The sequence below is a fragment of the Scyliorhinus canicula genome, chromosome 20, assembly GCF_902713615.1.
Source record: "Scyliorhinus canicula chromosome 20, sScyCan1.1, whole genome shotgun sequence".
NCBI lineage: Eukaryota > Metazoa > Chordata > Chondrichthyes > Carcharhiniformes > Scyliorhinidae > Scyliorhinus > Scyliorhinus canicula.
This window is the reverse complement of record NC_052165.1, coordinates 24398233-24424846: the sequence shown is the minus strand read 5'-3', so window position 1 is coordinate 24424846 and position 26614 is coordinate 24398233. Positions and strand designations below refer to the sequence as shown.

At 48.2% G+C, this 26614-nt stretch overlaps 1 protein-coding gene across 1 annotated transcript in view; it reads left to right on the top strand.

The window, feature by feature from the left end:
• Positions 1 to 26614, top strand: part of LOC119954975 (leucine-rich repeat-containing G-protein coupled receptor 5-like) — a 201701-nt gene that overhangs the window by 133096 nt on the left and 41991 nt on the right. The window contains 2 exon segments of the mRNA XM_038780739.1: positions 10157 to 10372; positions 18337 to 18408. Of these exon segments, the coding sequence (XP_038636667.1) occupies positions 10157 to 10372; positions 18337 to 18408 (288 nt within the window).

Here is a 26614-nt window from a genome sequence, read left to right as displayed (position 1 = left end):
TGTGTGGTGTGTGCGTGGTGTGTGTGTTGTGTTGTGTGTGTGTGGTGTGTGTGTGGGTATTGTGTGTGGTGTGTGTGGTGTGTGTGGGTATTGTGTGTGGTGTGTGTGTGTTGTGTGTATATGTGTGTGTGATGTGTTGTGTGTGGGCAGGTGTGTGTGTGTGTATGTTGTGTGTGTTATGTGTGTGGTGCATGTGTGTGTGTTGTGTGTGTGGGCATTGTGTGTGGGTGTTATGTGTGGTGTGTGTGGGTGTTGTGTGTGTGTTGTGTGTGTGGTATGGTGTGTGTTATGTGATCTGTGTGATTTGTGTGTTATGTGTGGTGTATGTGGGTGTTGTGTGTTGTTTGTGTGTGTGTTATGTGTGTGTGGGTGGTGTGTGTGGGTGTTGTGTGTTGTTTGTGTGTGTGTGGTGTGTGTGTGTGGTGTGGTGTGCGTTGTGTGTGTGTGGTGTGTGTGGTTTGTGTGTTATGTGTGGTGTGTGTGGGTGGTGTGTGTGGTTTGTGTGTGGTTTGTGTGTTATGTGTGGTGTGTGTGGGTGGTGTGTGTGGGTGGTGTGTGTGGTATGTGTGTGTGTTGTGTGTGTGGTGTGTGGTTTTCCAGAGCTGCCATTACAAACCTTTGTTCAGAGATGAGAAGAACATCCAGAACCCACTCACAACTTCCCTCCTCCCACCTTCTGGATTCGACTTGTGTTTTTGAAGAAGCCAGAATTGACAACCCTCCTATTCATTGCCTCTTGTCATGACCTGTGGTCTCTCTCCCTCTGAAAAGGGAGTTGCTCCACTGTTCCCAGAAGTTGGCAGCTTCCTGGCAGAAGGAACAAAATGAAACAATTTGCTGTCAGTGAGAAGCACAGGTGCTGCTTTAAGAAGCCCAACCTGCACAATTATGCTTTTTTCCAGGAACACCCACCCTTCGCTCCCAGACAGTGTGTGGAACAAATAACCCTGGGAGTGTATCCCTGATACGGGAATCGGGGAACCTCAAAAAACTAAGAGAGCTCCCCTCTCCAGGTCAGAACTCCCTGACAGGAACAAAAATATCCACATTCGAATTTCAGACCAATGTGTGCTCAAGTCCTAAGGGCAGCACGGTGGCACAGTGTTTAGCACTGCTGCCTCATGGCGGCGAGGTCCCAGGTTCCATCCAGGCTCTGGGTCACTGTCCGTGTGGTTTGCACATTCTCCCCGTGTTTGCGTGGGTTTCGCCCCCACAACACAAAGATGTGCAGGGTAGGTCGATTGGCCATGCTAAATTGCCCCTTAATTGGCAAAAAATAAATTGGATACCCTAAAAATTTATTAAAAGAAAGTGAGTCCCAAACTCTAACACAATTGTGTAATTTTAAAAAAACCAAATTAATATTGTGCCTTATCGCTTACCTCCCACAATGCATTGGGCGGTAACACAATGGTTAGCACTGTTGCTTCAAAGCACCAGGGTCCCAGGTTCGATTCCCGGCTTGGGTCACTGTGCAGAGTCTGCACGTTCTCCCTGTGTCTGTGTGGGTTTCCTCCGGGTGCTCCGGTTTCCTCCCACAAGTCCTGAAAGACATGGGCGGGATTCTCCGACCTCCCGCCGGGTCAGAGAACTGCTGGGGGTGGCATGAATCCTGCCCCCGCCGGCGGGGATCGCGCCGGTCGGCGCCCCCCCCCCCCGCAATCCTCCGGCCCGCAATGGGCGAAGTTCCGCTGGTTCTATGCCAGTCCCACCGGCGTAAATTGGCCTTAGTCGGCGCGGGCGGGCTCCGGGGTCCTGGGGGGTGGCACGGGGTATTCTGGCCCAGGGGGGTGCCCCCATGGTGGCCTGACCCGCAATCGGAGCCCACCGATCCACAGACGGGCTTGGGCTGTGGGGGCACTCTTTTCTTACGCGCCGGTCATGTCAGCCCCGCCATGGCCGACGTGTAGGTGAACCACCCCTACGCATGCGCGGGGATGACGTCACCAGCCGCTGACGCTCCCGCGCCTGCGCAGACCCGTGCCGGCCGGCGAAGTCTCTTCGGCCCCGGCTGGCGTGGTGCCAAAGGCCTTCCACGCCAGCCGGCGGGGTGCCAACCACTCCGTGTCGGGCCTAGCCCCTAAAGGTGCGGAGGATTTGGGGCAACCCGATGCCGGAGTGGTTCACGCCACTCCGTGCCGCCGGGGCCCCACCGGGTACGGGAGAATCCCGCCCATGCTGTTAGGTAATTTGGACATTCTGAATTCTCCCTCTGTGTACCCGAACAGGCGCCGGAATGTGGCGACTAGGAGCTTTTCATAGTAACTTCATTGCAGTGTTAATGTAAGCCTACTTGTGACAGTAAAGATTATTATTAGCACAGTGGGCTAAGCAGGTGGCTTGTAATGCAGAATAAGGCCAGCGGTGCGGGTTCAATTCCCGTAGCGGCCTCCCCGAACAGGCACTGGAATGTGGCGACAGGGGGCTTTTCACAATGGCTTCATTGAAGCCTACTTGTGACAATAAATGATTATTATTTTTATTATTATTATTGTCTCTAAGCTGCCAACTGATGTGGACAATCACAAAATGTTCCTCAATTAAAAAATTCACCTATTTGAAATGAATAAAGCTGAACTTTAAAGTTATCAGTGCTACCGCAAAGTTCAGAGGAACATTCAGAGTAAGACTAAAATGTTTGAGAATAGAATTGACTATTAGTTCAGTCACTCAGAAACGCATGGATATCCAGTTCTGTTTCTCGCAGTCCGCTAACTGCCTAGTCATTCCTTCTGGTCGTACTCACAGATGCATATTTAACACATTCATATGACATTCCTCTTTCCATTCACAGAGGTTTTAACCCATTAAAAAATTTTTTTTTTAGCACTGTAGCAGAGCAAAGACTTTCACGGAAATGTGAAAAATGTGTGTTATTTTTAGCAACAGTCATTTGCAGCGTTGTGTTCTATCCAAATGCGGATCAGATTGATCAGGGTAATCATCCACATTGTGTCCCATATAGCAAGAAACGCCCTGGAACCCTTTTTAAGCCTTTTATTGCTAATCCTAGGACATTCTGGTGATCGTAGTTTTGCAATAATGCAAACTCTCGTGTTTAATTTAAACTTGAAAAAACAAAACCCTTTTTTCTCCAGCCTCAAGTGACCAGACTGAACTCTGATTAGGATGTGGCCTCACGGTAGCATGGTGGTTAGCATCAATGCTTCACAGCTCCAGGGTCCCAGGTTCGATTCCCGGCTGGGTCACTGTCTGTGTGGAGTCTGCACGTTCTCCCCGTGTCTGTGTGGGTTTCCTCCAGGGGCTCCGGTTTTCAAATCAAAGGCTTTAATGGTTTGGGCTGTCTTAACATATGTTAGAAGAATATGTTAGGGGCAGCACGGTAGCATTGTGGATAGCACAATTGCTTCACAGCTCCAGGGTCCCAGGTTCGATTTTGGCTTGGGTCAGTGTCTGTGTGGAGTCTGCACATCCTCCCCACGTGTGCGTGGGTTTCCTCCGGGTGCTCCGGTTTCCTCCCACAGTCCAAAGATGTGCGGGTTAGGTGGATTGGCCATGCTAAATTGCCCGTAGTGTAAGGTTAATGGGGGGATTGTTGGGTTACGGGTATACGGGTTACGTGGGTTTAAGTAGGGTGATCATTGCTCGGCACAACATCGAGGGCCGAAGGGCCTGTTCTGTGCTGTACTGTTCTATGTTCTATGTCAGTGGATATTTATTTCCTGTGCAGGCCGTTGAATTTGTTTTCGGAAAAAAAAAAGAATTAAATGCTCTGTAGGTTGATTACTACTTATTTGTAGGTTAGTAGGGAAAAACACATTGTGTGGGAGGTTATGTAACAATGACATTTGACACACCATGCGACGTTATTGCACTATATTAGCTTCAAACGCGTCCCAGGGTCACGATAGCTCCTGTGTTGAAAGTAGGAAAATGTTATCATGTAAAGTCGTTTCTGAGTACTTTTAAAACATTAATTGTTTACAGATACAAGTGATTATTTCAGAAGTTGACCTTTATTTTTCTGAGGCCAGTTTTCTGATTAGTTGCTAGAAATAACCGGAAAGTCGTTTGTGGAAAAGAAAATCAGCCCTTCTGGTTTAGGAAGGGTCAGAAAGCAGGATTTCATAGATTTCACAGAATTTACAGTGCAGAAGGAGGCCATTCGGCACATCGAGTCTGCACCAGCCCTTGGAAAGAGCACCCTACTTAAGCCCACACCTCCTCCCTATTTCCACACTTCCACCCTATCCCCGTAACCCCACCTTACCTAATACTGCCTAATATTGTAAACCATAGTGTTAATTCATTGATTTTGATTTGATATATTATTGTCACATGTATTAGTATACAGTGAAAAGTATTGTTTCTTACATGCTGTAAAAACAATGCATACCGTACATAGGGAAGGAAGGAGAGACTGCAGAATATAATGTTACAGTTATAGCAAGGTGTAGAGAAAAGATCAACTTAATACGAGGTAGGTCCATTCAAAAGTCTGATGGCAGTAGGGAAGAAGCTGTTCTTGAGTCAGTTGGTACGTGATCTCAAACTTTGGTATCTTTTTCCTGATGGAAGAAGGTGGAAGAGAGTCTGTCCGAGGTATGTGGGGTCCTTAATTATGCTTTCTGAGGCAGCGGGAATTATAGATCGAGTCAATGGATGGGGTGCTGGTTTGTGTGATGGACTGGGCTACATTCACAACCTTTTGTAGTTTCCTGCGGTCTTGGGCAGAGCAGGCTCCATACCAACAGACAACTAGAAAGAATGCTTTCTATGGTGCATCTGTAGAAGTTGGTGAGGGTCGTGGCTGACATACCAAATTAGCTTAGTCTTCTAAGAAAGTAGAGTCGCTGGTGGGCTTTCTTAACTATAGTGTCGGCATGGGGGGACCATGACAGGCTATTGGTGATCTGTACACCTAAAAACTTGAAGCAACGACCCTTTCTACCTCATTCCCATTGATGTAGACAGGGGCATGTTCTCCACTACGCTTCCTGAAGTCGATCCAGTACGGTGGTGTCATCAGTAAATTTGAAAATCGAGTTGGAGAGGAATTTGGCCACACAGTCATAGGTATATAAGGAGTATAGTAGGGGGCTGAGGACACAGCCTTGTGGGGCACCAGTGTTGAGCATGATCATGGAGGAGGTGTTGTTGCATATCTTTACTGATTGTGGCCTGTGGGTTAGAAAGTTCAGGATCCAGTCGCAGAGGGAGGAGCTGAGGCCAAGGCCATGGAGTTTGGAGATGAGTTTCGTAGGAATAATGGTGTTGAAGGCTGAGCGGTAGTCAATAAATAGGAGTCTGACATAGGTGCCTTTGTTATCTAGGTGTTCCAGGGTAGAGTGCAGGGCCATGGAGATGGCGTCTGCTGTGGACCTGTTGCAGCGGTAGACGAACTGTAGTGGATCAAGGCAATCCGGGAGGCTGGAGTTGATTCGTGCCATGACTAACCTTTCAAAGCACTTCATGATGATGGATGTCAGAGCCTCTGGACGATAGTCATTAAGGCACACTATTTGACTTTTTTTTTGGTACAGGGATGATGGTCGTCTTCTTGAAGCAGATAGGGACCTCAGATTGTTGTAAAGAGAGGTTAAAGATGTCTGCGAATACCCCCGCCAGCTGATCCGCGCAAGACCTGAGTGCTCGTCCGGGTACCCCATCCAGGCCAGTGGCTTTCCATGGGTTGACCATCGAGAAGGCTGTTCTGACATCTGCAGTGGTGATCTCAGATATAAGTTCATCCACAGCTTCTGGGGTGGAGGGCTCGCTCTCACTGACCTGTTGCTCAAAGCGGGCATAGAATGCGTTGAGCTTATCAGGGAGGGGTGTGTTGGAGTCGACAATTTAACATGCATTTATCTTGAAATGGGCACCCCCCCCCCCCCCCCCCCAGCCCCCGCCCGCCACCCCATGACAGTACTTGTTAGCAGACTGCAGGATATGGTTTGAGCACCTTAACGCCTTGAAAAACACCTCAATGATGCCTACATCTGGCATGTGCTTGGATTGGGAGAGTTTTAGAAACCAGCAAAGGGCAGCCAAAAAGTTGATCACAAAGGGGGTAAAAAGCAAATATGACAATAAAATAGGCAGGAGTGGAAATACAGATTGCGAAAAAATATTTGCAAGTATATAAAAAGGAGAGTGGCTGGTGTAAATATTGGTCCATGGGACAGGAGAGGTTATTGTCGAGAATCAGGAAATGGCAGAGACATTCAACAAATACTTTGGGCAGAGTTTTTAGGTCCTTCTGGGATGAGCATAGGGTCAGGCTGGCATTGAATCTGATGCCACCAGTCCATATCCTGGCTTACCATATTCATCCAGCCCTGTACCATTTTCCTGGAGGCGGAATGAGGGTGGTAGTGGTGGGGGGAGGGGAGGGGGGGACGGTGTAAGCAAGGTTACCTGCCTCAAAATGGTGGGTTGCTGATTAAGGTGAGTAAAGGCATCTAAGCCTGCCTAGCTTACTGCCCCCGCACCCCCCCCCCCCCCCCAACAACAGTCTGCCTCTAGGAGGCCGACTCCTGCCAAACTCCCCAATTGAATTCAAAAAAAGACTCAGGGTATTGCATCCATGTTTGTTGATGATACATAACTAAGTGGGAATGTAAGCAGTAAGGAGGACACATAGAGGCTACAAAGAGATATAGACAGGTTAAGTGAGTGGGCAACAAGGTGACAGTTGGAGTATAATGAGGGGACGTTAGTGGCTATTCATTTTGAAATTAAGAATAAAAAAACAGAATTTTTAGAAAGTGGTGAAACTTATAAATGTAGCTGTCCAAAAAGGGATTGGTGTACTTCTGTAACACAGCAAATTAACATGCAGATACAGCATGCAATTCTGCTGACAAATGACTTGTTGGCCTTCTTTCAAAGAGGATTGGAATACAGCAGTCTTGCTGCAATTGTATAGGTTTATGGCCTGGCCCTCGTCTAGAACTCTTAAGAACATCTTAAAAAATGGCAAATAAACAAAAATATGTAAAATGAAAATCAGTTTCCTTTTTGAACAACCGTGTAATGGTTACATTTCTGACTTGTAATTTTACATTATAAACCTATTGGCTGCCTTGAACCAAACTGACCCAGAAATCCTCTTACCGACCCTTACTAACTCCCACTAACTTTCTATCTCTCGATAACTTGTTACTAATAGAATTTATTTGCCGCCCATCACTTCCCTTGACCCTCCCACTTGCTGATTCCCCTGAACCTCTTGTTCAACAACCCTCCTCCTCCATCTCCTAACCCTCCTGCTCACCACTTCCTGCCACTCGCCTAGCTCCATGCCTACCACCAGCAGCCACTCTCACTCCCTACCTCTCGACGCCGCTCTCCTGAGCCTTCATTCAGGGTGTTGTAGAGGAAAGTGGCGAGTGGGAATATGAGGATAGGGCTGGCAAGTAGAGGGATTGGAAAGAATAGCAGCAGACGGGAGGGTCAGGGAGGGTAACGGTGAGTGGGAGGCTCATGGAAGGAAGTGGCAGGAACCACAGTAAAATGAAAATGGGAAACATCCCTAATTTACAAACTGTGCTAAAACATAAACATGCTATTGAAACGTGCTTTAAATGGGGGAATATTTGCACTTTGTGCAGCTTTGGTCTCTATATTTAAGGAAGGACATATTTTCATTGGTGTCAGTACAGCGAACGTTCACTAGAGAAGAGAGGGCTTTCCAATGATGAAAGGCTGAGAAAATTGGATATATAGGGAGGGGTTTTCCGCGCAAGCCGCCATGTGATTCACGGCAGCGGAGGCGGCATGCCATTGGCCGGCGGCAAAATCTTCTGGTCCCCTGTTGTCAATGGGATTTCGCATTAAATGCATCCCTCGCTGCTGTGAAACCCGTGGTGAGGTGTGCCATCGGCGGAACCGGAAGATCTCTCTCATCCCCTCTTGCCCACGACCCCGTGAAGGGCCTGAAAGCTCCAGCCATACTTTTAGGACTGAGATGAGGAGTAATTTCTTTATTAGGAGGGGTTGTAACTGTTTGGGCTCCAGGAGGGTGTGGTTGCTCCACAGTTGAGTTTATTTAATGATTTTTGAGTCTCCGAAAATGAAGGGATATGGGGAGCAGGCGAGAGAGTAGAGTTCAGGCAGAAAATCAGGCCGAATCATACTGAATGGCGGAGCAGGTTTGATGGGCCATGTGGTTTTCTCCTGCTCCATTTCTCATGTTCTTATGAGGCACGGCTGCAAGCTGGTCATGATTGAGAATTAAATATTCCATGTGGTGACACCTTTAGAAAAGATGGGATATTCAAAGATATTATTACAATATTTCTGAAAAAAGAGACATACTATCAAACTTTTCCTCTTGCACTCATCAGGACATTGCGCAAGAAATACTAATGTAAGGGGAAACAACAATTTATACTGCCTGAGAAGAGAGTTGCTGATTGGTTGGCAAAAGGACGCGAGTGGAGCTGTTGCCGTGGAGAATGCAGCAAAGAGCTGTTATCTGCCAAGCTTTTGTTCAAATTCAAACCGGGCAAGTCAACTTTGATTGGTCAAGGCATTGCCATCGGGAATGGGCCAGGCAATGGCTGTCCTAGGTTTTTATTAGCTGTTCCTCTTAATGTTGGTATTTCTTTTGAGCTGTCCTGATGAGTGCAAGGCAAAAAACTTTGATAGTATTTCTCTTTTTTTCAGCAGTACTCAAGATCTGTATAAGCAGACGACTATTACAATCTTGCTGGAGAGGATAAGGCTAAGGGAAATCCAATGGTTAGAATCAAGGAATAATCTAGGTTGTAACACTATTTGGAGATGTTTGCAAGCCTTCTGATAGCAGTATGAATTGACAGAATTCATTACTTCAGATATTGGAGATATTTGGCAAAACCAAAGTCGGTTTATTGGGGGACTAATTTTCATAATTAGGCAAGACAGAGTTGCTCAAGTCAGAAAGGTAGTGAATTACTTGAGTGCACTGAGGATAGAAACAATGGGGTGGGATGATGGGAGAAGTGCGGGACGGGGGGTGGAGGTCTCTCCAATCCCAGAAGCAAAGTCCCTGCGGAGCTGACCTGTTGCATGCCGGCCCATCCTACAGCCATAATGCATTGTGGGAAGACTAAATATGGACTCAGTGGGTCTTCCGACCCTCACCGCTGTCCAATCAGGTTGGCCGGTAGCTCCATCAGCCCCAGCAGCACCAAGAGCGTTAGTTGGCACTGCCTGAATTGCATGAGCTGGAGTCCCATAGATCCCAGAGATAGATAAGGCCGAGATCCTGGGCAGGAAGGGTTTGGGCAGGTCAGGTAGGGGTGCGGAGGGGCAGCAGGGTGGCACAGTGGTTAGCACTGCTTCCTACGGCGCTGAGAATGCGGGTTCGAATCCTGGCCCTGGGTCACTGTCCGTGTGGAGTTTGCACATTCTCCCAGTGTCTGCGTGGGTTTCACCCCCACAACCCAAAGATGTGCAGGTTAGGTGGATTGGCCACGCAAAATTGCCCCTCAATTGGAAAAAATAATTGGGTACTTTAAATTTTTTTTAAAAGGTAGGGGTGCGGGATTGAATTACATGCATCAAGTAAATAAGCATAGAATGTTATGCAATGTCAGTTTTGTGTACATCATGCACACAAGGAGAAAATAAGTCAACGTATTATATTTCGAAGAAAGTATGCACTGATAGGAGTTATACTCAGATTGAACCACACCCACCGTCCTTCAGGGAAGGGAATCTGCCATTCTTACCTGGTCTGGCCTATATGACTCTTCAATGTCCTCTGAAATGGCCCAGCAGTTCAAGGGCAATTAGGAATGGGCAGCAAATGCTGGCCCAGCCAGTGACACCCATGTCCCACGAATGCTTTTTTAAAAAATGGATTAGCCTAATGATCCATATATTTAAATTGCCAACAATGTTAACAATGCCAATTTTAATAATTCCAAGAGTTACTTTAAATAAATTCTTCTGATGGAGCTGTCAGCCAATCAGATTGGCTGGCAATGAAGAATGGGAGTCCCACTCGGCACGAAATGTGACCATCACCATGTAAATTGTACAAATGACAGAACAGAATGGTTCAAAAAAGCAAAAAAGGGTAAGCTATTCTCTTAAAATATGTCTACCGTTGTATTGACAAAACATTGAAAAAATGCCCTGGGGTTTGTTTGATACCAAGCTAATAATGCTGAGAAAATAAACCTCAACTCTTTTTATTTCCTAGGCGACTGGATGCTAACCATATCTCTGTTGTGCCACCAAACTGTTTCAACGGGCTAGTTTCACTCCGACATTTGTGGCTGGATGACAACGCCCTGGCAGATATCCCAGTCAAAGCTCTGAGCAGTTTACCTTGCCTACAAGCCATGACCTTGGCCCTGAACAGAATTCCTCATATCCCAGACTATGCATTTGGGAACCTTTCCAGTTTGGTTGTTCTGTAAGTAATGTTGTTTTGTTTGCACTGTTGAACATGCATAATGGCTGAAGTTATTTCTGTGCAGATATGGTACTATTTTGAATAAACAAATAATAGCGACATTAAGTGTACCGTGAAATGTAGAAATCATTTGACCCATCTTGTGGCCAATCTAAACAGCTTGGAAGAGAGCAGTCAGTTCAGTTCACTTTAGCATGCCAGAATCGTTGAGCGATGCAGAGATTTTGTTCAACAGTACACATGAATTCAAATGCTTTTAGTTTGGTTTGAATTTGTGCACAAAAATATTTTAGGATCTTGCAAAACAATTGAATGTTGCCATTTAATTTAAAGCTCTACTTTCTGCATGATATTTTTAATTACCGCTCAGGTAATACTTGGGACAGTTACCTAATGCAGTAATTTAAAAAAAAAACTGAAATGCCTTATTTTAGTGAGAAAATGGTGAGAGACAGCTACGTCCTGTTACTGCAAAGGCTTGATTATAACTGAACAGGGAGTTAAGTCATTAGAAATAAGTTTGATGTTTCCAGTGTACCTTCTCTGCAGTAGGGCAGCTGTGTCAGAACAGTTTCCCAACACATTCCCATCACTGGGTAAGTTTCCCAGCAGAGTACAGGCAATTTGAATAGTTAAGGGGTTAGGCGCCAATTAGGGATGGTTTTGCAAGGGGAAGGCCTCCAGCTCCATGGAGGAAACCTCCCTGTGGCACTGCATGCAGAGCCAGACACGATGGAGCCACAAAGGAGGACGGACACTCCCCCAATGACCCAATTAGTTGGACTTCCCTTCGATGCAAGGGGTCTGCCGCCTTCCCCCTCTAAATTATTTCATTATTTTTACACCTCCATTTTGAGGAGCTCTCCCAGTCTACTACTTGCCTCAGTAGCGCCCACCTCTCCCTTGGCGTTGAGCTCTCAGACCTGTGTTTAGACCAGCTGCATCTGGAACACGCCCGCCTTCCTTAATAAGACAGGAAGTGCTGAGGCAGCCAATTAGGTGGCTGCCTCCAGGAAAATAACTCTGCTGGTCCAGCTCCCTGTGAGTGCAGGCCCAGGACCCATTTAGTCCCGACATCAGGGAACTGGGGCCCACAGAAAAATCCTGTCTGACAACTTTCATCCAAATCTGCATGCCAGGACTTAGTAAGGGCGCCTGAATGCAATGTTTGAGTACAGTTTGGCGCACACAAATATTTAGTACGTTTAAATATATATTTTCCATTTGTTAGCACAGTCTCAAGCGCATTAGTGATCCCTAGAAAGAGTTTCCAACACTAACATTTCATCACAGAACAACGTTGTGGCATTCGCTAATTATAATGGGATGATTCAATGATCTGAAGTCACTTAAGCAGTAACAACTGAGGCTTCTGGTAACTGTTTTGACTGAACATTTTTGATTTTGATCTCTGAAACTATGTTTAAAGGATAGTCTTTCATGCCATTGAACAATGGCAGACGGGTACCAAAATGTTTTCCTGTAATTCATGTTAAGTTGCAGCCTCCCATAACAGCTGCCCTTTGTTACCTTTGTATTCTGTGCAGGTGACAATTCCAAGTATTTTAAGACCTTTGTTGAGTGATAATTTGTGAGGTTGCGGGAGTTTGTACCTGAATTGATTCATAATATAATGTCACAATGCCATGTAGTCATGTGAAACAATAGCTGAGGCTTGAGTGAGTAATGGTCAGACAAAATTTTATCCTGGAGGAGTGATTCAACACACACAGTCTGCAAAATCATGCCACTTGGTTTATGCGTTTATTTATCCTTAACTTTCCTCTCGTGAAGCTGAGTCCAGAATCTCCGACCTCCAGAGGTGCGGGGGGTGTACTCAGGCCTAACCCAAAGGGGCCTCCACCAACCCCCCCAAATGTTTCAATGCAAGGACTACATTGCACCTGCCCAGAAACTTCAAACTTCCGATGGACAATTACCCTGCACTGAGAATCATGAAATACTCAGTTTCAAATCAAAGGCTTTAATGGTTTGGGCTGTCTTAACATATGTTAGAAGGATATGTTAGGGGCAGCACGGTAGCATTGTGGATAGCACAGTTGCTTCACAGCTCCAGGGTCCCAGGTTCGATTCCGGCTTGGGTCAGTGTCTGTGTGGAGTCTGCACATCCTCCCCGCGTGTGCGTGGGTTTCCTCCGGGTGCTCCGGTTTCCTCCCACAGTCCAAAGATGTGCAGGTTAGGTGGATTGGCCATGATAAATTGCCCTTAGTGTCCAAAATTGCCCTTAGTGTTGGGTGGGGTTACTGGGTTATGGGGATAGGGTGGAGGTGTTGACCTTGGGTAGGGTGCTCTTTACGGGAGCCGGTGCAGACTCAATGGGCTAAATGGCCTTCTTCTGCACTGTAAATTCTATGATAATCTATGATAATTAAAACCACTTTTAACTCCTGGGTAACTATAATACTGACTGCCCCCCCCCCCCCCCCCCCCCCCCCCCCCACAACCCCACACTGGATGCCCGGCTAGCGTCCCACCACCCAACTATTCCCTCAATTACTCTACCAACACCTCCTGACTACTCTCCCAACCCCACTGAATGTCCCGGCTTTCCTACCCACCCTACTTACTGACCAACTACCCTTCTCAACCCATCTTACCAACCCCCCCCCCCCACCCCCCCCCCCCACCTTAACTAATCTCACACAATTACCGTTCATGCTTACCTTTTCCCTCAATCTTGCAAGTGGCTGGAACCTTTGAACTTTCCTGCTCTACAGCAGCCAGTGCAGTAAAAAAGGGGGCTTGGCTTCACTTCCCCCTGAAGCTGCTTCATTGCACTGAAGTCCTCGGGAAGCCTCCTGCACTTTCCTCACTATGCACGAGTCAGAAGTTGGGCGAGAATTGTGTAGCTGAGGCAAGGAAAGAGGAGCAGAGTGGCATTCTAACTATGACTGCCACTCCTTGGACCCCAATATCTCTATGGCATGGGGTGGTGAAGCGAACCCCCGATACCTCCATGGTGGGTTGCCCCGAAGCTTGTTTAATGGTCCTCTGTGTCCATTTGAGGGGGGTGGTGGGGGAGTTTAATTCCAGTGCTGTTCACGGCGTCCTTTAAAGATGGTGCCACGATCTCTGTGGAGCAGATGGCATCAAGTGCCAGAATATGGGGCTAGATTCTCCGACCCCCTGCTGGGTCGGAGAATCGCCGGGGGCCGGCGTGAATCCCGCCCCCGCCGTCTCCCGAAGTCTCCGGCACCAGAGATTCGGCAGAGGCGGGAATTGCGCCGCGCCTATCGGCGGGCCCCCCCTTGGCGATTCTCCGGCCCGCGATGGGCCGAAGTCCCGCTGCTGTCATGTCAGTCCCGCTGGCGGGAATCAAACCACCTACCTTACCGGCATGACCAGGCGGCGCGGGTGGGCTCAGGGGTCCTGGGGTGGGGGGGGGGGTCGATCTGGCCCCGGGGGGTGCCCCCACGGTGGCCTGGCCCGCGATCGGGGCCCACCGCTCGGCGGGCGGGCCTGTGCCGTGGGGGCACTCCTTTCCTTCCGCTTTCGCCATAGTCTTCACGATGGCGGAGGCGGAAGTGACCCCCTCCCCAGCGCATGCGCGGGTATGACGTCAGCAGCCGCTGACGCTCCATTGCATGCCCGAACTTCTGCCTGCCGGCGAAGTCCCTTCGGCCCCGACTGGTGTGGCGCCAAAGGCCGTTCCCGCCAGCCGGCGGGGCGCCACCCACTCTGGCATGGGCCTAGCCCCTCAACGTTAGGACTTGGCTCCTAAAGGTGCGGAAACTTCCGCACCTTTGGGGCGGCCGACGCCGGAGTGGTTCACGCCACTCCATCCTGCCGGGACCCCCCGCCGGGTAGGGGAGAATCCCACCCATGGTCTGAGAACGTGGCTGTGCATCTGGAGCAATACACTTTCAGTTAGAGCCCAGTACTCTGACACATTCTGCCCTGTGTAAGAAACAAAACCAATTGCTATATGGAATGGCATCTGGTTAAATCTTCTCTGGAACGCTCGCAGTCAGTTTTGATCATTGCAACTCGGGAACGTTATCGTAGTCGAAGTTCCGGGGAGCGGGAGGGGCTACACCATCAGCACAGATTCCATGGGGAGCTTGAGTTTAAAATTCTGGCTAGCCCAGTGAGGAGTGATGCTATATCGCACACAAAAGATAGCGGGAATCTGCAATTCTCTCCTTTCAAAGGTCGCAGATGTTGAGTCAATTGACATATTCAATGCTGGTATCCATTGCTTTGTTGTTAGGTGAGGATGTCAAGGGATCTGGAGAAAATGGAGTTGAATTAGAGATCAGACAAGGTCTAACGAAGGCAAAATAGGCTGGAGGAGCTAAATGGCTGCGTTTATAAAACAGTTACAGCAATATGGACATCCTGTAGCTTTAATATTTACAATATACAGGCAATGTGTTTCAATGAAATATTATTTAGAAAGATTGCTAGTTTTCCATATTGGTACGATGCCTGGAGAGACTGGTAACTTTTGAAAAGAGACCTGCCCAGTGACCAGTACAAAGGATTGCACGACAAGATTTTGTGTTTTATTCTCAGAAACTAAAATCAAAATCAACATCAACAAAACATTAGTTAGCAGGCAGGTAGTCGACAAAATGCAGAAAAGGTATTCCCTATTAAATTCTTGATGAGACCATCAATTCACGCGACACGTGGTTAGAAGGGAACAGTGGTTTTAATCGTCTTACAACAGAGCCTGCCTGTGACACGATGAACTCCAGATGAACTGGCAGGCAGGCTCTCAGCATCAACCTTTATACTTCCGGTTAGGGGGGAGGAGCCGTGGGTGGAGCCAAGGGTTGAGCCCAGTACAAACTCCCGTACACTCCCAGTGCATCTCCCCCTAGTGGCAGAGCAGTGCAACTGCTCGTGTGCCGAGCTTACAGAGACATAGTACAACATGTGTAATACAGTGTGAATTACGCTACTGTGATTCACCACAATTCTCAAAAGAACCTAAAATCCCATGCCGTGTTTATTGCACTTCACTCTCTGCAGGAATGTTGTCTTGTGTATGAAGTCCCAAGCTCCCCCTTGCTCTCACAGGATCTCTTCACCCTGCCCCAACAGAGCGAATCTTCCAATGTCCTTCTTGAAACAGTCCCTTCTCTCAATGTTGAGAAGTAATCTCCCTCATTTTTCTCCACATCATGGATCAGCTTAGTTGAAGGTCAAGCACATTCATGCCAAACTACCCACCAGCCTTGGAACAGGCCTACCTGTATGAAATGTGACAAATCTGAAACACAAAATATGCAAGAATGGCATTTGAAAGTCTTTGGGCCAGAACAACAAAACTTTGAGGCATCTTTCTCGCTGCTTCAGCCAGGAAGGTAAAGGTGGATAATTTCTCTCGTAGCAAGGTCGTGACTTTAGCAGTGTGGAAAGAGAAAGCATTGATCAGAGGTGATGTAACGTCCCTTGGAGGCAGGGAATAGAGGAGAAGAACAAGTTATTCCCATCGCTCTCATGATATCACTTAGAGATTCAAATTAATTGAGGCGTTAATCTACCAATTTAACTGTATGAACTAGCTGGGTAGATGAGTGAACAGCTTTGTGCGAATAATATGTCGGGACTGAACAGCATCTCAGTAACGGTGTCATTCAAATTTGTCACTTGAGCTACTTCTATACCAGACAGGGCAGCAATGGCTAAGTGTTGAATACTAGTTTTGTTGTCTAACGGATATTGTGAAGAAAGCCTCAGAAAGAAGGAACAGGAAAATGCCTCCTAAAAGAACCCATAATCCTTCTCTCTGGGGAGCAGAACCCATAGGCGCTCAAAACTTGGGATTTTAATTGCATTGGAGTTACAAACTGGCTGTAAAAATATTGCGCAAGTCTTTTTTTTAATAAATTTAGAGTACCCAATTATTTTTATTTTCCAATTAAGGGGCAATTTAGCATGGCCAATCCACCTAACCTGCACATCTTTGGGTTGTGGGGGCGAAACCCACGCAGACACGGGGAGAATGTGCAAACTCCACACAGACAGTGACCCAGGGCCGGGATTCGAACCCGGGTCCTCAGCGCCGTGAGGCAGCAATGCTAACCACTGTGCCACCGTGCTGCCCCTTGCGCAAGTCTTTTAACCCCCACCCTAAAATTATCGGTTCACCTTTATCAAGTTTCCCTTGATGTTAAAACTCATAATTTACACAAACTTTAACTAGGAAAAAAAAACAAAAATAAAATGAAGATCGATAAGGAATGATTAGGGTAGCTGAAACATAGGACGGGATTTTGTCCAACCCTCCCTGCCCACGGGATCTACTGGTCCCGCTGAACACCAACCCCCTCGCTATAGGTTCCCCAGCGGTGGGACAGGTGAGCCACACAAAACGCCATAGACTTCGGTGGGACCGTAAAATGCTGCCGGCAGCCCATGGTGAGTCACCTCTGCCACCGGAAAACACGGCGCGGGAGTGGGGAACGGCTAATCCCACCCATAGACTGGGAAGATTAATGAAGTCTCCGGCAAGGCATACATTTATTAAATTGTATAGATAAAGCAAATACAAAATATTTCTTCAGATTAAGACAGGTAGGGGAAGGATACAGAACATAAAATTACTTGAAATTAATTTAAATGTTACAGAAGTATTAAGTTACAGAAGTATCAAATAATAGTCGGCATGGTAGCACAAGTGGATAGCACTGTGGCTTCACAGCGCCAGGGTCCCAGGTTCGATTCCCCGCTGGGTCACTGTCTGTGCGGAGTCTGCACGTTCTCCCCGTGTCTGCGTGGGTTTCCTCCGGGTGCTCCGGTTTCCTCCCACAGTCTAAAGACGTGCAGGTTAGGTGGATTGGCCATGATAAATTGCCCTTAGTGGTTATTGGGTTACGGGGATAGGGTGGAAGTGAGGGCTTAAGTGGGTCAGTGCAGACTCGATGGGCCGAATGGCCTCCTTCTGCACTGTATATTTTATGTTCTAGTCATTATTTGAAAGATTATAAATATTTGGTATATTCCACCAGTGAAGTTTATAGCTCCAGAGAAACTTGAAGTCTTTGAAATGAAGTTTGCTGAGTGTTTGAATGGAAGGAAGATGAGGTTTGATGGTCTAGGCATTTTTTTGAAATGTACTTATAAAGTTAGTCAATGATTTAATGTTCAGACTGATTGCCCATAATGAGATTTACATTTTAATTTCATGCTGTACCTACATTCAAAATATTTCTCACAGAGGCTATTTCAGCTTTCCACTTTTAATTCCCTACAGCTGCACCTCCAAATTGATTGTTAATTTGTAATAAATGTGACCCAGGCCTATAAATAATATAGAAAAAAAATCAATTCCAAAGTGCTGATACCCTGTAACAGAAACAGGCTTCACTGGGATTTCGAAAGAGGAAGGGAAGGTTCACGTTCTGGGTGTAAACCTTTCACACAACTGGGAAAGGCAAGTTTAATGACATTAACAGTGTAATCCTTGTTTGGAGTGAAAACTCACACCCTTTTGATATCTGATTTTAGCCGAGGCTATGAAACAGCAATGCCTGATGTGAATCTTTTAACGTTTCAAAACGAGCGAGAACCATTCACTCATTAAATTGGTAATTTAACAAGGTGAGGTCTGGACAGAGTTTGAGCCACTGTATAAACCTGGGGGAGGTGGGGTGTGGGGGGGGGGGGGGGGGGGGGGAGAGGGAAGGGGGGGGGAGAGAGGGGAGGGGGGGAGAGGGGGGGGAGAGGGGGGGGAATCTCCTCGACGAGGAGTAATGGTTTAATGTAATAAAACAGAAAATTCTGGATAAACCTTAAACCCGACGGTATAAATCCAATTTTGAACGTACATATATTGCTGTAGTGCCTAACATTTACATCGGTAGCTTTTGTATGACTTGGATGGCTTGAGTGTTTGGAATGGCTGAAGCTCAAGGTCCCATTCTAAAAACGTTTGTTTAAGCCTGCTGCGTGCATTGTCTTTGCCTGACTGTGCCATTAATGTTACCCTGCAGGCATCTCCATAATAATCGAATCCGCTCCCTGGGAAAGAAATGCTTTGATGGTCTCCACAGCCTGGAAACTTTGTAAGTTGACCTCTGATTTGTTTTCCCCCTTTTTTTTGAACGCTTTCAAAGTATACAAGAACACAGGTTGAAATTTAGAGAAAAGATTCAAAGATCACTGAAGAATCAACATAGCCTTTAATGTGAAACCCAACCTAACAATGTACTTCCAATGATTCTGGTTTTACTTTGGAAAACAGGCAATTCTCCAGCAAAGATGGAAATTCCATGAGCACACAGGATATGACAAACTATATACAGATTTAAAACTTGTAGAATATGGGCCGGGATTCTGAAAAAACGTGGCGAAGTGTTGACGCCGGCGTAAACACCGGGGTGTTTTACACCAGTGTCAACGGGTCTCTTGGCCCAGTGATTCTGTAGCTCACAGGAGGCCAGTGCGGCGCCAGAGTGCTCCATGCAGCTCCGGTGCCGAAACGCGGCCCTGCACTGCCGGCCGTGGGTCTGTGCATCTGCGGCAGCCGCTTTCGCGCAGGGCCTGCGCAACATGGCGGAGCCCCCCCCCCACCCCCGATCGTGTACGCCCTGCAATCGGTAGTCCCCAGATCCCGGAGCTGGCCATCATGGAGGCCCCCCGAAGTCTGATCTCCCTGCTCCCCCACTAGGACGGCCACCACGGCCGCTAGGTGGAACCATACGTGAACCACGCTGGCGGGAACTTGGCCGTTCGGCCACGGAGAATCACCACGAGAGCCTCTTTCAATGGCCCCCGACTGGCGCCGCGCCAACCGTGCACGTGCGGCTGGTGGGATACTCCGGTCGTCGGAGAATCCCGTCCCGGCATCGGACCCGATCGCGGGTCTGAGGCCCCATTCTCCACCCCCACGCCGAGCGTGATTTCAGCGTGGAAGCTCGGAGAATCTCGGCCATGATATTATATTCATTCCTGCAAAATAAGCTATTTTGAGAGGCCTAATTAGTCACCCACTGTCAAATAAGTAGACATAAAAATGTTTGCCAACTATGACGGTACAACTTAATTGTTATCTCGGTTTGGTCCTAAATATTTCAGATGTTTGGGCTGTTCAAGCAATACATGCAGAGCAGAAACTGCAGAACTTACCCTGTGTTGGTTTCAAAGCTTGTATCTGAAAACATTGCACAAACATAATTTCAAAGCAATTGAAGACTTCTTCCAGCACATTCACAAAGCAAAACACCAAAAAGCAGAACAAACATTTGATTCCATTTGCGACTGTTAACACTGCCTTTACATGCAAGGCCTGTGTAATATTTTGCATGAAAGATTCATTTCAGAAGGAGATCTCTGGTTATGAATTTGCAAGCTTGCCAACAAAGTTAATTCAATTTTATAAAAGCAAATTAAGAAGTCTTACAACACCAAGTTAAAGTCCAACATGTTTTGTTTCAAACACTAGCTTTCGGAGCACTGCTCCTTCCTCAGGTGAATTTGAGATTCACCTGGTGTTGTAAGACTTCTTACTGTGCTCACCCCAGTCCAACGCCGGCATCTCCACATCATAAAAGCAAATGACTGCGGACGCAGAATCTGAAACAAAACCTGGCCAATTCTCAGCAGGCCTGACAGCGTCTGTGGAGAGAGAGTGGAGCTAACGTTTTGAGTCTGGATGGTACTGTTGTGGGATGGTCGCTGGAGGAGGTGGCATGGAGCATTGGTGCTAAATAGAGGGTCAGCGATAGGTGGAGATAATGCCATGAACACATTTTAATCTCTTAATGTGCCACCATCAGCACCTTTCTTCATCATTATCTCCACCATTTACAGTCCCTTTGTCTTTCTGTCCACAACATCCTTGTCAATCTCCACCTATCCCTGGCTCTCTATCCAGCCCCATTGCTCCCCCCCCCCCCCCCCCCCCCACACACACACACAACAGTATAAATCTGATCTTATTTCCTTTTGTCCCCTTTGAAAATATTCAAAGGGCAGGACCATTTCTGGATCCCAACCCCACACTTGCTGCCTGCGTGCCTGTTGGGAGATCTTGCTGGGGTCAGACTCTTCATCACCGCCTCAGAGTCCATCTTCCAATTAAGGCCCAAGTAGAGGGCCCACAGCCTTGGGAGGAGCCCAGCACGACCAGCAGAGGTAGGAGCTATTGCTGCAGGATGGAGACTACGAGGGCCTCTCCACTTTGAAGCACCCGCTGAAGAAGTTAGAATTCTTCAAAAATAACATCTGGTCACAGCTGACCCGCTCCCAAAAGAGGAAAAGCTGCAGCTATGGCCAGCTGATCAGTGATACTCCAGTAAGAGTTGCAATAGCAGCCCCTGGCGGCTGCCCTCCATCCTCCCCTCCCCATTCCGGTCAATCACCAGCAAACCACCTCCAGGCACCTGGCCATGTTTTGCCATCATGCTGGAGGCTATCTGCCGCAGGGAAATTGCCAGCAACATTCCCCATCTCGCCAGTCCAGAAACAGGCAGTTCATCTTTCCAATTGGCCACCCACTACTGCATTTGGGTAACCTCTGGCGGTGATGACCCACCTCCTGTGGAATTGTCTGGAGGCAGGAACATATTGGCCCGTTAAATCTACGCTAATGTATCTGAATCCCTGCCAGACCTGACTTCAAGATATCCCCCGTACGACTGGGAAGATTTCGCCCATGTAGTGAAACAAAATGGCTCCCTTCATTGGCACTTTAGTAGCAGGCCGATGGCAATATTCCAATGGAAATTTTTTGAATGCTTCCGACAAATCTGGATGCAAACTATGGCAAATCTTTGTCACTTGTTTTGTTTTCAATAGTTGTTTTAAAAACAAAATCAACCGCCGGTTCCCATGGAGATTGGACATCGATGAAGCGCCATGGGCCATCTATAGCATTTTCAGTATTCCATCACATCATGTAAACTCGTGGCCTGGCATATCCCTCATTCCAACATTGCCATCAAGCTGTCAGGAGCAACGCCAGGTGCACCTAAAAATAAGATTCCAAATGATCTGGTGAAAACTCAACATGCCTGCCAGACAGCAGGAGCAACATGTTATAGACAAATCTAAGTGATCCCAAAATACAACAGATCAGAACAAAGCTCTGTCAGAGAAGCCATTCTTCATGCCATTCGATCCACAGAATCTTTGCAGTGCTGAAAGAAGCCATTCAACCCATCGAGTCTGCACTAGCTCTCTGAAAAAGCATTCTATGTAGTCCCACTGCCCCATAACTTTGCACATTCTTTCTTTTCAGATGGCAATCCAATTCCCTTATGAATACCTCATCAAACCTGCCTCCCCTACCTTGTCAGGACTTTTTTTAAATATAAATTTAGAATACCCAATTCATTTTTTTTCCAATTAAGGGGCAATTTCGCGTGGCCAATCCACCTACCCTGCACATCTTTTTGGGTTGTGGGGGCGCAACTCACGCAAGCACGGGAAGAATGTGCAAACTGCACACAGATCGTGACCCAGAGCCGGGATCAAACCTCGGCGCCATGAGGCCGCAGTGCTAACCACTGCGCCACTGTGCTGCCCACCTTCTCAGGACTTTAATTCCAGACTCCAACCACCCTCTGGCTGAAAACAAATTTCCTCACATCACCTTTACTATTTTTGCCAATTATTTTGAATCTGTGCCCTTTAGTTCTTGATGCTCTCTTGGGTGGGAACTGTTTCTCACTATCTACCCTGTCCATACCATATTGAATATCTCTGTCAAGTCTCCTCTCAGCCTTTTTATCTCCAAGGAAACAGTCATAACCACTCCAAACCTATCCTCGTAGCTACATCTTTATCGCTGGTGTCATTCTCGTGAATCTCCTCTGTACTCTTTTCAATTGCATTCTACATGACATCAAGAAACATCTAAGTGCCCTGGATGCAACAAAGCTATGGGCTCAGATAGCATCCTGAAAATAGTGCTGGAGACTTGTTCCCAGAACTAATTGCAACCTCGCCATGCTTTTCCAATATAGCTACAACACTGGCTTCCCTGTCAAAGTGAAAAATTGCCCATGTGTACCTTGTCCACAAAAAGGAGGACAAATCCATTCAGTCCATTACTGCCCCATCATCCTACTCTCAACCATTAACTGCTCCATCAAATGCCACTTACTCACTGATGCACAGTTTGGGTTTCCACCAGGATCACTTGGCTCCAGACCTCATTGCAGCCTTGATCAAAAGATGGACAAGAGTTAAGTTTGAGATGTGAAGTGAGAGTGACTCCCCTTGACATCAAGGCAATGTTTGACTGAGTACAGTGTCAGAATTCTTAGCCAGACCCAGGACATACAGGGGAAGATCCTGTTGGGAACCAGTAACATTTTGCTTAAAGTAGATAACGTTTGAGATTCGATGGGAGGGATTCTCCCGTACCCGGCAGAGCGGGGGGACCCGGCAGGACAGAGTGGCGTGGAGGAATCCTCCGCACCTTCAGCGGCTAGGCCGGCCCCGGAGTGGTTGGCACCCCGCCGGCTGGCGGGATAGGGGCTTGGCGCCACGGCAACCAGCGCCGAAGTGCCTCCACCGGCCGGCACGAGTCGGCCCATGCGCGGGAGCGGCAGCGCATGCTGGCGTCATCCCCACGCTTGCGCGGGAGGGTTCGTCTCCGCATCGGCCATCGTGGAGTACCACACCGGCCGATGCGGAGAAATAGAGTGCCCCCATGGCACAGGCCCACCCACGGATCAGTGGGCCCCGAGTGCGGGCCAGGCTACCGTGGGGGCACCTCCCGGGGCCACATCCCCCGTGACACCCCCCCCCCCCCCCCCCCCCGCAGGAACCCCGGAGCACACTCGCACCGCCAGGTCCCGCCGGTAAGGGACCTACTCTAATTTACGCCGGCAGGAGCGGCTACAGATGGGCGGGACTTCGGCCCAACGCGGGCCGGAGAATTCGGGAGGCCCCGGCTACCATTGAGTGGCGCCGGACCCCGCCATTCTCCGAGGCGGGCGGCGCAACTCACACCGGGACGGTGTTTGGGGGGGGGTGGGAGAATTGGGAGGACGGCGGAGGTAGGATTCACGCCGACCCCCGGCGATTCTCCCACCCGGCGGTGGGTGGGGGAGAATCCCGCCCAAGGTGCTTAACAAGTGAATAAAGTCACAACATTCTACAGGTTTTCAACAAGCATAAATAAACTTTATCATGCAAGTTCAGAACAATAAAGCAATTTACAGATATGTCTTATACTCTCCCCATTTGAAGCTCCTGCTTTGGAATTCTCTCCAAATGTCACTCCCACTGAAACTTTAACAATGGCCCACCTGGCAGTGTTTCAATCTCACCTTCCAAGATTCCTTCTCCCTGGGTTCAAACATTAGCTGACAAGCACTTTCAGACATATGACCATGTTAAACAGAACACCACGGCTCACAGGGGCACCTTTCTCCCTGCAGCTCTTCTTTAAGTCGTGTCTGCTCCTTTCTTTTTACTTAACTGGGAGATGATTCTGTTCCTTCTGTCTTTGTGACACTTGCTCAAGAAGAGTCTGAACTGATCTTGTGACCTATTAAAACCCTACCAGAGTGCCCCACCTTGTTAGCGGCAGGAACCAATGTAACAAGCCTTGGAATATCATGTGCTTTAAAAAGTTACAAGGTGGGCTTCTCTGCTCCACGACGCCAGGATCACAAACTACGATCGGGCGGAGAATCGGGCACCTGGCTGAAATTGAGATTTGCACCAGGCGCCGAACCGACCGCGACGCTCCGGTCCCCCACTGGTGGTGGGATTGGGATTCACTGCCACGTGCCATCGGGAGAATATAAATGGATGCAAATGGCATTAGTGGGCCAGGCTCCAGAATCTCTGGGCATCTGTGATTCTCCAGTTCTCTGGACTGGGAATCAAGTGGGCGGGGATTACAACAGGTATCACCAAGCGTGAACCGCGCGCTGGGCCCAGAGGGTAACTCCTTAAGAGATTTGCCACCAAAGTCCAGCCAAGGGCCTCCCTTTCCTCCCCCCCACAATGCCCACACCTGCTCTACCAGACAGACCCTCCCCCACCAGGGACACCCTAAAATTGGAGAATCCCCCAGGTCCCATGAAACCCTTCCCCCGGACCACCCAACTAAAGGGACCTCCACAGGGACCCCAACTAGAAGGACCCCCTCATGGACCCACTAACTAAACAGGCCCCCACAGGGACCGCCTAACAGGAAGGACCCCCCACATGGACCCCCTAACTATAGGTAGCCTCACACGAATCCCCCCTAATTAGAGGGATCCGCATAGGGACCCCCTAACTACAGGGACCCCGTAATTAGAGGGGTCTTCCTGCACCGACCCCCCCTCCCTGAGAAATGAGATGCCTGTCTGGAAGCTGGAGAGCAGTCCATACAGTGGCACTGAATTAAATTACAGTGGTAACACTCACCTGGAAGCACCACATGTCCATTCCTGAAAAGAGAACAGCTGTAACCCGTGTTTGAACCTCTCAGATCGAGTAGCAGCAAGCCATTCACTCACTCATTTCGTGGGCTGTGATTGACAACTTCCACAAACCAGCTGTGAGCCCTGCTTCATTTATCTTCTTCGCTCTAACTGCTGCAACCACAATGTTTGCAGACATCAACCACATCAAAGGGAGTTCAGTTCAGTCAATTTCCAGCTCAGCACCTCAAAATTGTTTGTGTCGGGGTGGGGGGGGGGGGGGGGGTCACTTTAGTTACAGGGTGGTCTCTCCTATTATGTGGTCTCAATGGAGGGGGGTCTCTGTATTAAGGGGGTCGCTGTGGGGGTCCCTTTCATTAGGGGGTCCCTGTGGGGGTCTCCCTATTTAGGGAGAAAATCCAGGGGTGGTGGCGTGTGTATGGGGGTGGGGGGGAGTGGCTGGCCGTGGGATTTCACTATCAGGCCACCTGCTCAAAATGATGGGCCAATAGTGGGATTCCCTCAGGAATCCCTTGTATTCCCCACCATGCATTAATCTGCATGGCGAGGAATACTGAATTGCCTGCTGAAAGTAATTCTCCTCCGAGGAGAGAACAAGGGGCGGGATTCTCCGTCAGCGGGATCCTCCGCTTCACCAGCAGCGCACTCACATCCAGGGATTTGCCGACGACATGGAGGTGGCCACAATGGGAAACCCCATTGACTGGCTGCCGGGACGGATGATCCCACTGTCGCGGGGGCGCACCACATCAGAAAACGGGTCTGGCAGGACAGAGAATCTCGCCCATGGTCTTCCAAATGGATAATCTCACCCACGATCTCCACAGACGGCTAATTTAGCACGCAGGGACACGGGGTGAGTTGAATTCATAACAGGAACATCACAGTAAAACCACAGTCAGTGGGAACTCCACCGGTCTGGAGTTATACCTGGCATAAAGGAAAATGTATGGTTGCTAGAGGCCAAGCAACCCAGCCCCAGGATATCGCTGCTGGAGTTCCTCAGGGTAGTGTCCTAGTCACAACCATCTTCAACTACTTCATCAATGACATTCCTACATCATAAGGAAAAATATGGGAATATTCACAGATAATTTAACAGTGTTTCAGTCCCATTCGCAAATCCTCAGATGATGAAGCAGGTCATGCAGCAAGGCATGGAGAGCAATCAGGTTTGGTCTGATATTTGGCAAGTTACGTTCATGCCATAAATATGCCAGCGAATGACTATCCCCAACAAGACAGAATCTAATCACCTTCCCCTGACAAGGGATGAAATTCATCTCTCCCTGTTCACTGCAATTCTGCATGTCACTGTCATTCCTCCCTCCACCTCCAGTTTCTCATGTTGTCCACCCGTCCAGTCCTTCTCCATTTGGCCTGTACTTTCCTGATCTGGCATTTTCTATTGGTGCCAGCATCCTGCCTTTTCCAGTGGTCATAATTGCTCAATTTCCACTTTCTCACTTCCACTTTCGGGGCTGAAGTGGCGTAGTGATATTTTCGCTGGATTAGTAATTCAGAGACCTGGGGTAATGCTCTGGGGCCTGGGTTCAAATCCTACCGGGGCAGATGGTGAAATTTGAATTCAATAAATATCTGGAATTAAAAATCTATGATGACCAGTAATCCATTGTCAATTATCGTAAAAACCCATCTGGTTGATTAATGCCCTTTCGGGAAGGAAATCTGCTGTCCGTACCTGTGCTGGCCTGCATGTGAATTCAGACCCACAGCAATGTGGTTGACTATTAAATGCCCTCGGAGATGGGCAATAAATAGTGGCCCAGCCAGTGACAGCCACATCCCATGAACAAATTTTTTAAAAGACAAAAAATTGCACTCTGATTTTCCTGTAGAAAAATTAATCGGTTCCTTG